This window comes from Myxocyprinus asiaticus, chromosome 7 (assembly GCF_019703515.2).
Source record: "Myxocyprinus asiaticus isolate MX2 ecotype Aquarium Trade chromosome 7, UBuf_Myxa_2, whole genome shotgun sequence".
Classification (NCBI taxonomy): Eukaryota; Metazoa; Chordata; class Actinopteri; order Cypriniformes; family Catostomidae; genus Myxocyprinus; species Myxocyprinus asiaticus.
In genome coordinates, this window is record NC_059350.1 from 630,001 (window position 1) to 644,303 (window position 14,303).

At 37.7% G+C, this 14,303-nt stretch overlaps 1 protein-coding gene across 9 annotated transcripts in view; it reads left to right on the plus strand.

The window, feature by feature from the left end:
- Positions 1-7,570, plus strand: part of LOC127444400 (lysophosphatidic acid receptor 2-like) — a 35,583-nt gene extending 28,013 nt beyond the window's left edge. The window contains exons 4-6 of one of the 9 annotated variants that reach the window (XM_051703760.1): positions 1-103; positions 1,479-1,511; positions 6,605-7,570. The exon at positions 1-103 is cut by the window's left edge and continues 154 nt beyond it. In XM_051703760.1, coding sequence (XP_051559720.1) covers positions 1-103; positions 1,479-1,511; positions 6,605-6,703 — 235 coding nt within the window. In that variant the 3' untranslated portion in view covers positions 6,704-7,570. The other 8 variants (XR_007897804.1, XR_007897808.1, XR_007897809.1 and 5 more) reach the window with 8 other exon arrangements.
- The last annotated feature ends 6,733 nt before the right edge of the window (positions 7,571-14,303 follow it).

Below are 14,303 nucleotides of genomic sequence, written 5' to 3' on the forward strand. Positions count from 1 at the left end.
AGACATGCGCAACACCTTCAAACGCATCCTCTGCATCGCATGTCGGCCTAAGCACCAGAAGGGCGAGCACTCGGGCGTCCGCTTCAACACCCTTGAGCAAGAGGTATTCTCAGAGAGCGACGGAACCCACAGTCACCATGACAACAATCACCACGGCAGTCTCAAACCTGGCCTCAAGCGCCCCCTTTAGTCCTGGATGAATTAGTATCCGAGAGTTTCTCCGGCAGCGCAAACTAATTTAAACCCCAAAATCTTGACAGTCACGTATTTACGCCCAAACATCACGCAAGAACTCATTCAGATAGTCATGTATATCATAGAGGAAAGGGGTTATTGGAATATGTAAAAATTGTCGTGATTTAGCTTTTTGAACATTTTGCAAAGTGTTTGCTACATTTTTTTATTTTAAATACTTTCTTTTTCAGAGCATGTTAGCTTCAAACAAGCTTTTGCTTCAGAAGTTCTTACTAATATTTACCACCAACACCTAAATCGGCCATCGCAACGAGAAATAAAGTGAACTAACCTAAACTACCTTGTGTATGAATCTAGAAATGTAATCACAATCTCAGCTACTAACAACTAACTAAAGCCACGTCCATGTTAATGTTTTCGGTTTAAAATACCGTTTTCCGTTTCCTAATGTCATCTTTTTTTAGTATGCTTTAATAGAGCGTTTTCAAAAGTCTGTTTTCACTGACGGAAAACACTGTTCTTGTGTGGATAAGAGGTGTAAATATATAAAATCGATGTGATTTCAAACAAAAACATATGATTATAATACCTATAATACTCTGTTTTCCATATCCTAAAGCCATCGTTTCCAGTGGAAGAAAAACACCAGTGTGGATATGAGGCATAAAAGTAGCGATATCGATGCATAAACGAACATATTACGATTATAATACGATTTTGTTTGAAAACTCAGCTTTCAGTTTCTTATCGTTTTCGCTGAAGGAAAACGCCATTCCAGTGTGGATTAGAGGTGTAAACATGGTGAAATCGATGTGTTTTCAAACGAAATGCATTATAATATGTCTAATATGTTTTCGGTTGTAAACTCCCGTTTTCCGTTTCCTAAAGTCATCGTTTTCCAAGTATGTGTTACCAGAGAGCATTTTTAAAAGTCCCCATTTTCAGTCGAGAATAGCGGCGTGCTAGAGGTGTAATCGCAGCTAAATCAATGCACTTTTACATGAAAACTTTTTATTGTGGACGTGGCCGAAATAAATCTTGCATGCCTGCTGAACTATTAATACGCTGAGGAAACCGTTATAAAGCAGTCGCAAAACAATCCGTCTCCGTTGCACCTGGTTAACTGATGTTAATAGAGGTTTTATCAGTTGTTCAATCCGGGTACTTTCATTGACCACTGTATACTTGATACTGTATGTGTGTTTAATTTGTGTTGCCTTTTTTTGTTTTCTTCACCAGTGTGTTTCTAATTGTTCTTTTGTTTTTATTTTCTCTGTGCTCAGCGGAGACGGCGTGTGCTGCAGGACTCATGGGTCGTATGTAAATTTAGTTGCATTTAAATCCTCGCGACTGAAATCATTTCAATCAATAATCACTCTGATCTTTAACATTTTAACCCGATCAACTCACTGAAGATTCTGTTTCCTGTTTCCTGTCACCTCAGACGCTCACTAACCTTTGTGATAACACTTGCTGAGCGGTGTGCAGACTGGTGATGTTTATATGATACACAGGATTATATTGCATTAACAGCGACTGCAGTGTTGAGTGTCTACATGTGAATCTTTCATCTCCAGCTCATATTTCACATCAAAATCAAAAGAAAGAAAAAAGAAATTGATTTGTATAAGTAAAAGACTATTTTTTGGACTATTAATATTTTTGGCATTGTGACATTATTTTAATGAGTTAAGCACATTTAGCATTTCTCTTTAGTGTAATTCATTAAAGAAACAACATTATTATTATTAGAACCACTTCAATATACTTTTTAGCATTTACATTTTAATGTCATTTGTATTGAAAATGTAGTATAATATCGTCCCGTCATGACACTTTTTTTATTTTTTAAATAAACTTCAGCATAAATTACATTCAGTACACTTAAAATTATACTTAAATGTATGATTTATTTTAAGTTCAGTAATGACAATTTGGGAGCGAAATGTGTTTCATGAAAATTATAATGTGACTTTGTAAAAAATATTAAAATAGGCTTCATTAAAAAATAGGCTTCATTTTCTTTATACAAAATAATAATAATAATAATTATTATTTTGTTGTTGTTGTTGAAACATGAGCTGAACATTTTTCTGAGTTTGTTGTCATCTCCAGGTCTTATTTTTACCCAAAAATCAAAGGAAATTAAAAATGTTGATTTAGGATTAAAGAAAAAGTCTATTTTTAGGACCATTTAAGATTTATTTAATTTATTTTTATGATTAAGCATATTTCCCCCCAGTTAATCATTACTGTAATGTAAAAACTGTTTTAAAGGAAAGTAATTATGCATCATTGTAGCATTTCATGTATTGCCTTTAATGCTAATTGAATCATTTGTCATTTGAACAGTCAGTCAATTTTCTTGAAATTTTTTTTTTTAATGCTATAAATTATAAAGTATAACATGGATGCATTATAATAAAGATAATTGTGGGGTAAAGTTGCTTAATTTTCATGAATATATCACAGTGCAAAAAAATCTGAATGGTCCTAAAAGTATATTTATTTTACATACATTATAAAAGCATATTTTTCTTATCTTTATAAAAGAAATATAATTTCTTATGTTTCTTTTATTTAGAGGTGACTGTAACATACTGCAGTGTCATTGAGTTGAGTGATACTAAACCACCAGATCGCGTGTGTATGTATAACATCTGTGTTATGTTGAGGTACTTTACAGTCGAACAGATGTACAGTGTTCAGTGTGTGCGTGCGTGTGTGTGCGTGCGCGTGCATGCTAATCGTAAATATTTGAACATTTGTCTGCACGGCTGGAACGGAAACGGCTTGGTGTTGCACACGAACAGGCAAAACCACTTCCATACCCACATAACACAACACACACACACACACACACTCGCATAACATAACACACACACACACAACACAACACTCACACACACACAACACTCACATAACATAACACACACTCGCACAACACTCACACACAACACATACTCACACACGCACACACTCTCTCTCTCTCTCACACACTCACACACACACAACACAACAGTCAGACACACTCTCACACAAACATACACACGTTTATTATCACGCTCAGGTGGTTTTCATTCAGGTCCTCTAGTGGTGCTTCAGTGTAACTGCAGTTCAAACAAGATTAAAATAGATTCTTTTTTTTAAAGAAGGTTTTTAAAAAAGCTTGAGTTATTACGTTTTTAGCAGTATTTTGTTTTATGGATTTTATTTCTTTGTGATTTTGTAATATTGTTTTAAATGCCAGTAAGAGGTCAAGTGGACGTCACTCCGAGCGCTGTTTAGAAGCTCACTCATACATTTCATATTTCAACCCAAAAACAAAGGAAAAAACGCTTATTAAATATAGAATATGATTTGCAAAATCTGTAAAATTTGTTGAAATATGATCTGAACATTTGCCAGTGAGATTCACCTAAACTAACGTTTATTATCATCTCCTGGAGAGAGAGAGAGAACGAGAGACTATATGCAGATATTTTGGGATAACATGTTTGTTTACAGCTGGTTTTGGTCAGAGTTAGATGTGCTCAGGCTCCGTGCCTTGTTCTAATTGGCTGAAAGGCCAAAGTGTTTGTGTGGGACCATGTTTTTGTGCATTCTCTTTCACTGTGCCTCCATCTCCTGAATATTCACAAAAGTGTCTTAATATTTTAATGCGTAAATGATTTTAAGGCTTTTAATTGTTCACAAATAAACAAGCTTCAACAAGCAGCTTCTCTCTGTCTGCTCACTGTGTCCTACCGGGTATGAAGTTCACATGCTTAAAGAGACCGTTCACCCAAAAATACACTGTCATCATTTACTCACTCTCATGTTGTTCCAAACCTGTATAGCTTTCATTGCATATTTTTGCATACAATTAATTGAATGGTGACTGAGGCTATCTGTCTAACATAATTGTGTGTGTGTATTTGTTCTGTGGCAGGAAGAAAGACAAATAACTTTGGAGTAATATAAAGACATTAATTTTGTGGGGTGAACTGTCCCTTTAACTCTTCAACTCTTCTTTTAGGTTGGGGGAACTTTCAGTGCGCATACAAACACTGAAACAATTGCTGTGATCCATTTTCTAACCCAGATCAAATCTTGTTTAGCACAAATCTTCTGTTTGTTGATGTAAATAAAACTATTTAAATGTAGATTTCCCCCATCCTAAATCTTTAAGCAATCTTAAGGCCAAAGTATACTTCTGTTTTCCACATGCTGTGATCATGAACAGTTGAGTCCTCCCAGACATGCATCAAATTGATTTTTGTAGGTTTCCTAATAGAGCACTGAATTGACAATTTAATCGCTTTGGAGTCATATGTAGACTATTGGCTGTACAAACTCTTTGTGCATCGTCTGTGCATGCGCCTGCCATTTATTGTGCTAAAAGAGGATCAGTAAGCAGTTGCAGTGTGTCTGTACAAGCTTTCGGTCAAAAGACTGTACTTTAAAACGCTAGAGAGCTTGACTGTCTGTGATGTCCTTTTCAACATGATCAAATTACTTCCATATATCACTAATGTTGAATCAAGATGATTCTAAACTGTGAAATGCTTTTCAACATCCTAATCAAATTCACCATGAATAAATGAATGAACTAAAACTTATGTTAACTCATGGTGTGGTGAGAAGGTATTTCCTGTAGGATGTTTTGTGAAACAGACCGGCTCAGGGTCAATTTCAAGAAACCTCTTAATAAAACCCAGACTGTGAATTTGGCAACTGCAGGTCGAAAGTTCTTTATCTGAAATCAGTCTGTGCTTGCTGAAATTTGAAGCACTGCCTCCAGTGGCTGAAGTTAGAAGTGTTGTTGAATGTATCGGCACGTATGCACTTCAGTTTCCAGGTGAAATATCCACAGAGGGGTGCCAAAAGGGAGTTGGTTTTAGTTGTAAATAATGTCAGGGATGCAAACTCCTCACCTTTCACCAAAATTTGCCATAGATTTGAAGATGTTCACATGAACGACTTATTAAATTCGTTGGATCAAAATGCTTGGCCCTACTTGTCTTTAACTACTACGTACTAACATTAAAATACAATATATTTATTGTGTAACTACATTTCTATTAATCTGTAAAATTCTCACAAGATTCACATTTGCTGGTACTGAGGTTGAGTTACGGGTAGGTTTAGGAGTAGGGTTAGTGTTTGGATTCGGGTTAGGGTTAATGATGAGGGTTGTGGTACAGGTAGGTTTAGGAGTAGGGTTAGTGTTTGGATTGGGGTTAGGGTTAATGGTGAGGGTTGAGGTACAGGTAGGTTTAGGAGTAGGGTTAGTGTTTGGATTCGGGTTAGGGTTAATGGTGAGGGTTGAGGTACGGGTAGGTTTAGGAGTAGGGTTAGTGTTTGGATTCGGGTGAGGGTTGAGGTACGGGTAGGTTTAGGGTTAGGTAGAATCATTGATTTATGTAAATTCAATTACTTCCTGGTTTCCATGGGATTAGAACACATTTCTTTGAGGCTGCTGACGCAACGCATTTTTAGTCACGCCACAGGAAAAGGTAAACGCACTTTAACTGATGCACTAATGTCTGATGATAGATGACTCTTGTCATGAATTTGACGGAATGGCATCGATGTTAAGAGTACTGAAACATGCAACATGTCAATTATGTTGGAAAACCCTTAGATACAGTTGTACGGCTTTTATTGAGCCTGTCCTGGTTGGGAAATGCCCCTTATTGTTCCAGAGACCTACACTTCCTTTTATCTCTCAGGGTTTTCTTAACTAAAGGGGCTTCTTGCAGCCAGCTGCAGATCTATCTATAACTCTTAAGGCAACCTTCGAGTTTTCTCACATGCCACACTGATGTAACGAATTGGAGAACCTCTAGGCGATATTTCAAGAAGGTTAGTTCTCTGAAGAACTTATGAAAAGTAACCCATAACTTCCTGCAAGAACACTTAAGTCTGCCAGTGCTTCCTTCAGTAATATTCTACAGGAAACATGAAATGTATGTTGAAGTTTCCTTGATTCTATAATTAGACGTTTGAGGCACCATGAACAGAAAAGTTTCGCTTTTGTGGCAATCTGAGGAACTCAATGAAATGAATGTTTTGAGAGTATTTTTTTCACTTTTTTTTTCACAATGTATGTCCAGCTGTTGACATGCTCTGCTTTGCTTATAGACATACATGCACTACAGCAGACCAGACCTCAAGACCTTGAAGAATCCAGAATTTCCACATTTTTACACCCTGATGCAATGTAGTAGTGCATGTATCTCTAGATGCTTTAGATGCTTCTCTTTAACTTCATGTCAAGTCTGATTGGTTGAGATGATCTTTACATGGCGAAAAGCTCATTTCCTGGAGAATAACAGGAAGAGTGAGCGAGACAAATCTAGGAAACGTGGTCAATATAGTTGATTGTGATTTGCAGCCATGTTTTTCTACTATCTTTCTCTCTCAGGCTCGCAGGGGTCGTGATGGCGACGCTGGTGAACAAGCTAACGGAGGTCAGGTGGTTCTTAAAGATGCTGAGAAAATCCTGGAGTCATCCGAGAGCTGAAAGATGTGCACACAGAAGCAGATCTTCATTGCCACTGAGCTCATCATGCTGACGCTTTTTTTAATGGAAAAGTTTGTTCCGGGATTCCCATCTACTGAAGTCTTGTGATTGATCAAGTGGAGCTTCATACAGTGTTATGATTGGCTGAATGAACTGTCAGTGTAGCAACTGTCCAGTGTAAAGCTGCCTCACATGTTTGTAGATAATAGTGCACAAAACATGTGTTTTAGATGAAGACTGCATTTGAGTTGTAACTGAATGCATTGAGTGTAAATATAGTTTTATTTAATTGAAATTTTACTGGAAGAGTTTATGTTGATCATGTTTATGTTGATCATGTCTGTGTTAGAAACATTGAAACCCTAAATTTTTCACATGCACTGACTTCTAATTAAACAGATTACTAGAAACAGTCATTGTGTTAGTACTTGTCTGTTAAGGGGTGCAGCAATCACACTGCATGAGATTTAAGTGTTGCCCTATTTTTTTATTAAAGCGATAGTTCACCTAAAATGAAAATTCTGTCAAAACCCCAAACTACTTGAAGTGTAATGAGTTAGGTTTAATGTGTGATCTGTTTTTACACCCTGATATGACTGACGTATTAACATGTTCTTCCTGAACTTTTATTTGACGCTGTATGAAGACAATAATTATATTTCATCAACCGTTGCTTCGAGTTTGTTGTTTGCATAGTCTTTTATCATTTTACTCCAAGTGAGCCATTTTTACAAACCTCTAACCATAAGGTTTTCTTCAGAACATGTTAAAATCAAGATATGTTTATGTATGTGAGTGGAAATGTTTTTATATGACTCCTCAGACTCTTATTGTGTTTTAGATAAAACTAATAAACCCACTTGAGGAGGAAATAAAACTGAAAAACCTAAATGGTGCAGACATTTGGGTGTGAGTTTATCTGACCAACTTTTACTATCAGAAGATTTCAGACGTTATAATATGAAGACTTCCTGGAGCTTAGACAGATATTTAAATGATTTTGTGTAGACAATGCAATTCATTTTCTGTTCAATATTTAATGGAACATTCATTCTGTGTCAACAACCAGAAGCCCCCTCAAAATGTAGTTTTTGATATAGATTTTATGGAGATTTTGACATTGTTTTATGTCATTAAATAAATGCACATTTCTAGTTTTCATGTTATTTGTTCTTCAGTCCTTTGTTTTGTAGGACAAGAAAAGCTTCACCCCATGTGACAGTTTTGGTTTTCAACCAATGAAAATATGTATCACTTAACAATTGACACATGAAGCTGCAATTGAGAGCCCCATATCTCTAGGATTGAAACATATAGGGCCTTAAAAATGATTATACAAAAATAAGAGTTCATTCTGAACCAGAATCTAAAAGGGTATTAAGATATCTTTAATACTTAAAGATACTGGAGTTATAGGCACTCCAACTGTGGTAAAACAATGTAAAAAAAAAAAGTGTTTTTTTCCAATTTTTTGACCATTACAAGGGGTGCTAAAGTCAACAAATTTTAGTAATAGATCTACCTATCTCTGTGTAAAAATAAAATAATGACGCTGACACTTTTCTAAGTTTTTTTTTTTTTTTTTTTACCTGTAGTTTCGCTCCAGAATCAAATGTGAAAATTGTAAATTTGACCCACTCTATAAAATAATGGATTATTCTGTAAATATTGATCCATGGCTTTTAATATTTTGGCTTCATCTTTTGTTTTCCTTAAGACATCAAATCAAATTAATTAATGAATAAAAAATCTCAGCCTGGGAAGTTTCTGAAATTTGGTTGATTTGACATGGAATAACTCAATAGTAAATGTAATACAGCAGAAAAAACAATTTATTATAATTTAATAATAACCTTCTAACCTTGAGTTATTACATATTTCACAGCTATTTTTAAATAAGTAGTTTAAAAAGAAAGTCATTTATTAGACTCTTCTAATCAAGGCTACTTTCACAGTGTCCTAACCAGCCGTAAAAAGCTACGGGACATTTTGTGAATCGCTTAGTTTCTCTTTCTGGTGCTCAGTCATTCCTCATGGGTTTCGAAACAGCAGCCTTCCTGTTCCTCGCCTTAAACTTTGAATACTTCACCATTTCAGCTCTCAGATGATAGAGAATCTCTTCTGCAGCTTTATATATATATATATATATATACACCAAATAGCCACAACATTAAAACCACCTGCCTAATATTGTGTAGGTCCCCCTCATGCCGCCAAAACAGCACCAACCCGCATCTCAGAATAGCATTCTGAGATGATATTCTTCTCACCACAATTGTAAAGAGTGGTTATCTGAGTGACCGTAGACTTTGTCAGTTTGAACCAGTCTGGCCATTCTCTTTTGACCTCTCTCATCAACAAGGTGTTTCCGTCCACAGAACTGCCGCTCACTGGATGTTTTTTGTTTTTAGAACCATTCGGAGTAAATTCTAGAGACTGTTGTGTGTGAAAATCCCAGGAGATCAGCAGTTACAGAAATACTCATTCCAGCCCATTTGGCACCAACAATCATCCATGCAATTATCTAATCAGCCAATCATGTCGCAGCAGTACATAAAATCATCCAGATATGGGTCAGGAGCTACAGTTAATGTTCACATCAACTGGGAGTCACGTGACTCCATGTGAGGAACGGATGTGTAAATGACGAGCTCTGTGGACTTTGCTAGTTTTTAATTATTTTTGTGTTATAATCCGCTGAGATTCGATACACCCTGCTACATATTTGTTCTTTGAAGTCAACATAGCAAAGTAATTCAAAATCCTTGGGCTCTGGAGACATTAAAAGACACACGTGCTCAAGCTGAAAACTCTGACGGGCCTGCGGACCAGGGACTCGGTTTGGACGGTGTGGCGGGAGAAATCAGCGGCAACTTTCCAACATGTCTGTGATGCTGACGAAAGTTGTTTCTGACTTAGAAGATCTTGCTGTAATATGTCGATCAATTACGACGATGGAAACTTCATTTTCTGAGTTGGTTACAAGATTGTTGGACGTCGAGAAATGGATCAATTATTTGAGTCATCGGAGAGGGAATTATCTGCTAATCCACTAATGCGTTTTTGAAAAACTGGAAGACCTTGAGAATCAGAGCCACTGAAATAACATCCGGATTGTTGGAATTCCTGATCATGAAAAAGGCAGAGATTTGGTGAAATTCCTAGACGAGCTCTCCCGGAGTCTGCTCAACATAACAGGCCATAAGCTGAGAATCGAGCGAGCTCACAGAGTTCCGGCTCGCAGATCCGCTGAGGAAGACAGGCTCCGATCAATTCTGGCCAAATTTCTGAGATCATCCGATAAAGATCTTGTGTTGCGCGAGGTGAGGAGTAATGGAAGGCTTTCTTGGAAGAATCACAACATTTTCTTGTTCCCAGACTTTGTGAATTTGACAAGAGAGAAACATGATCAATTCAAGGAATACAAGAAACTCTTACATCAACGGAAGATTGCTTTTGCACTGATGTTTCCGACCAAACTGAGAATAGATACTAAGGATGGCCGCAAAGTAAATACAAGTCCCAATCAAGCACTGTCCTTCATAAAAATATTGGAGTGAGTAAGCCATTTGGTGTTTCTCATTTGGCCCCAGAGTAAATTGACTCACTGTACTTACTCTTGGCTGTCTGAGGAAGCTGGGCGCCATTTTTGTTTCTTTTTGTTCCGGTTACGCCTAGCGGCTGGAGTTTGTTTTGTGGAATAACACTCCTTCAAGAAAATTTTGCATTGGCGAAAGATCGCATTTACACTGAAGTTCCCGGCCAGATTGAGAATGGATACTAAGTATGGCCGCAAAATATCTACATGCCCACAACTAGCGATGTCTTTTATAAAGTTGATGGACTGAGGAAGTCATGGTGTGTTTCTTATGTGGCCTCTGAGTGAACTTGATTCGCTGAATACACTCTTGACTGTCCGAGGAACCGGGACAACACTGCTTCGTGACAGTTGTGGATGAATCTGCTCGTTCTTTGTTCTTATGCCTCCTATTGGCTGGAGTTTGTTTTGTGGAGTATTTTTGCAGGACATTGGGAGGATTACGTCATCTGCTACACTCATGAACAGCCAGCTCACTGAACACTCGTTTGACTGTCTGAGGAAACTGAACAGCTTTTTTAATTTATTTATTTTTATTTATTTTTTTGCCCTATTCCGCTAGTGGCTGGAGCTTGTTTTGTGGAGGAACACACCTTCAAGACAGTTCTGTGAATGAATCTTCATTTTCTTTGTGTTTATTCTGCCTATTGGCTGGGGTTTGTTTTACAAAGTATTTTCTGTTGTGTAATTTTGCATCACAAAATTAGTATAGAAGCACCGAACTTGAGCAATCTGACGGCAAAGTTGCCGCCGGAAGTCTCGTAGGCGTACATGGACTTTTTGAGTTTAGAGGGATGGATGACGGTTGGCGTTGTCGTGCACAGGGTTAATGCAAAAGTTTTTCTTTTTTCTGTTAGTTTTGTTTGGGGGGAGAGTTCGGGGTTTGATTGTTGCACTAATATTGGAATGTGGTCTTTATAATCTTATTTTTGACACATAATTTATTTTTTCCATTATATAAAAATGTCAACTGCTAATATGAGTGGATTATCTTTCTCCACGTGGAATGTGAATGGGTTGGGGCACCCCATAAAAAGAAGCAAGGTTATTTCTTTACTTAAACGTAAGAAATATGATATAGTGTTTCTTCAAGAAATGCATATTTCCCAGCAGGAAGCTGAAAAATTTGGGAAGATATGGGGTGGACATATTTTCTTAAGTGCTGGCTCAAGTAAGAGCAGGGGAGTCATTACACTGATAAGTAAACATCTACAATTCAAATGTCTCAAACAGATTAAAGATAAAGTAGGAAGATTCATTATTGTTTTAGCAGAAATTCAGGGGCAAAGGTTGATTTTGGCTAATATTTATGCACCTAATGCTGATGATCAGGGCTTTTTTATAGATCTTGAAGGGATGTTGCAAGCCACTGGCACCCCTCATGATATAATATTGGGAGGAGACTTTTATATTTTGATGGACTCAGTCCTTGATCATAGTGAAGCAAAAGTGTGTTAGCCCCCTAAAGCAACAATGACGCTTCACAGGATGTGTAAAAATCTTACAGATATTTGGCGGGTTTTGAGCCCATCTGGTAGGGACTATACATTCTTTTCGTCAGTCCATAAGATTTATTCTAGAATTGATTTTTTTATATCTAAGTCCCTCATTTCATCAGTTGTGGATTGCTCTGTTGGAAACATCTTAGTCTCAGATCACGCCCTGGTGAGTTTAGAGGTGTTGCCACATACGGAGAAAAATAAATCATGTAGTTGGTGCTTTAATGTATCCCTTTTGCAAAATCCTGAATTCCAACAAATGTTAAAGGCTGAAATCAATGTTTATATAGAGACCAACTGGTCCTCAGTATCCTCTGTGGGTGTGGCTTGGGAGGCACTTAAGGCAGTTCTTAGGGGCCAGATCATACAGTATGCCTCATTCATTAAAAAATCCAAAGCACAAAAACTCATGGAGTTGGAAGGGAATATTAAAAGTGCCAAAGCAGAGATGAAGTGCCAAATGTCGTCTGATGGCCTCAGAGAATTGACCCGATTGAAATACAGATATAATACTATTTTGTCATGGAAAGTTGAGTTTTGGTTATTCAGGGCAAGACAGTCATATTTTGAGTCAGGGGACAAATCAGGTAAACTTTTGGCTAGATATAAAGCAGAGAGAGTATTTTTCTACCATTCCCTCAGTGAAATCTGATGGTGGTGAAATTTTTACCTCAGCCATTGATATCAATAATGCTTTTAAAGAGTTCTATCTTGATCTTTATAGTTCCACATCTTCGTCTGCTGATGACGATATTAGAAACTTTGTGGAACCTCTAGAACTCCCTAAACTGACGACTGAGCAAAAAAAATTCTCTTGATCCTGAGAGAACCTTAGAGGAGCTTGACGAGGTAATTAAGGCCCTGCCTATAGGCAAGGCTCTAGGGCCAGATGGCTTTGCTGCTGAATTTTTTAGATCTTATGCTACAGAACTGGCTCCACTTTTGCTAGAAGTTTATACAGATTCATTAAAGCATGGAAAGCTTCCGCCAACCATGACACAAGCCCAGATCAGTCTGATTCTTAAAAATTACAAAGATCCAAGTGAATGTAAGAGTTACCATCCAATTTCCTTGATCCAGCTAGACGTTAAAATTTGTAAAAAATGTTGGCTAACCGATTAAGACATCTCTTATACATATAGATCAGGTGGGGTTTATTCAGGGCCACAGCTCTTCTGATAACATTAGGTGTTTCATCAATATTATGTGGTCAGTGGCGAATGATCAGACTCCAGTCGCTGCCATCTCACTTGACGCTGAAAAGGCGTTTGATATGGTAAAATGGGATTATCTTTTTAAGATTTTGGAAATATATGGGTTCGGGAATACTTTTATTGGATGGATTAAGTTACTTTATAGACACCCTGTAGCGTTGGTACAAACAAATTGATTAATTTGAGATTATTTCACTCTGGATAGAGGCACCCAGCAGGGTTGCCCTCTTTCCCCATTATTGAGAACCATTAGCAGCCGTGATAAGAAAGGGGGATGATTTTCCAGGGGTGATGGCAGGAGGTATGGCACATAAGCTTCTGCTTTATGCAGATGATATTTTATTATCCATCTCCAACCCTACTAGATCTATGCCTTGTCTCCACAGAGTTATTAATTCCTTTTCTAAGTTCTCAGGATACAGAGTTAATTGGTCTAAATCCAAAGCTTTGACTCTGACAGCGCACTGCCTGGTAAAGGCTTTTCAGCCAGGTGCCTTTCAGTGGCCCAAACAGGGCATCAAGTATTTGGGCATTTTATTCCCAGCAAATTTGTGTAATTTAGTTAGAGTTTAGTCAGGAGACTGTGATGGCCACTCCAGAACCTTCACCTTTTTCTGCTGTATCCACTGGAGGGTCAACTTGGCCTTGTGCTTAGGGTCATTGTTGTGCTGGAAAGTCCAAGAGTGTCCCATGCGCAGCTTTCGTGCAGAAGAATGCAAATTGTCTGCCAGTATTTTCTGATAACATGCTGCATTCATCTTGCCATCAATTTTCACAAGATTACCCGTGACTTTAGAGCTCACACACCCCCAAAACATCAGTGAGCCACATAGCGCTCATGGTTGTGACCATAAAGCTCTATTTTGGTCTTGTCACTCCAAATTACAGTGTGCCAGAAGCTGGGAAGCATGTCAAGGTGTTGTTGGGCATATTGTAACCGGGCTTTTTAGTGGCATTGGCTTCTTTCTGGCAACTTGACCATGCAGCTCATTTTTGTTCAAGTATCGTCGTATTGTGCTCCTTGAAACAACCACACCGTCTTTTTCCAGAGCAGCCTGTATTTCTCCTGAGGTTACCTGTGGGTTTTTCTTTGTATCCTGAACAATTCTTCTGGCAGTTGTGTCTGAAATCTTTCTTGGTCTACCTGACCTTGGCTTGGTATCAAGAGATCCCTGAATTTTCCACTTCTTAATAAGTGATTGAACAGTACTGACTGGCATTTTCAAGGCTTTGAATATATTTTTATATCCTTTTCCATCTTTATAAAGTTCCATTACCTTGTTACGCAG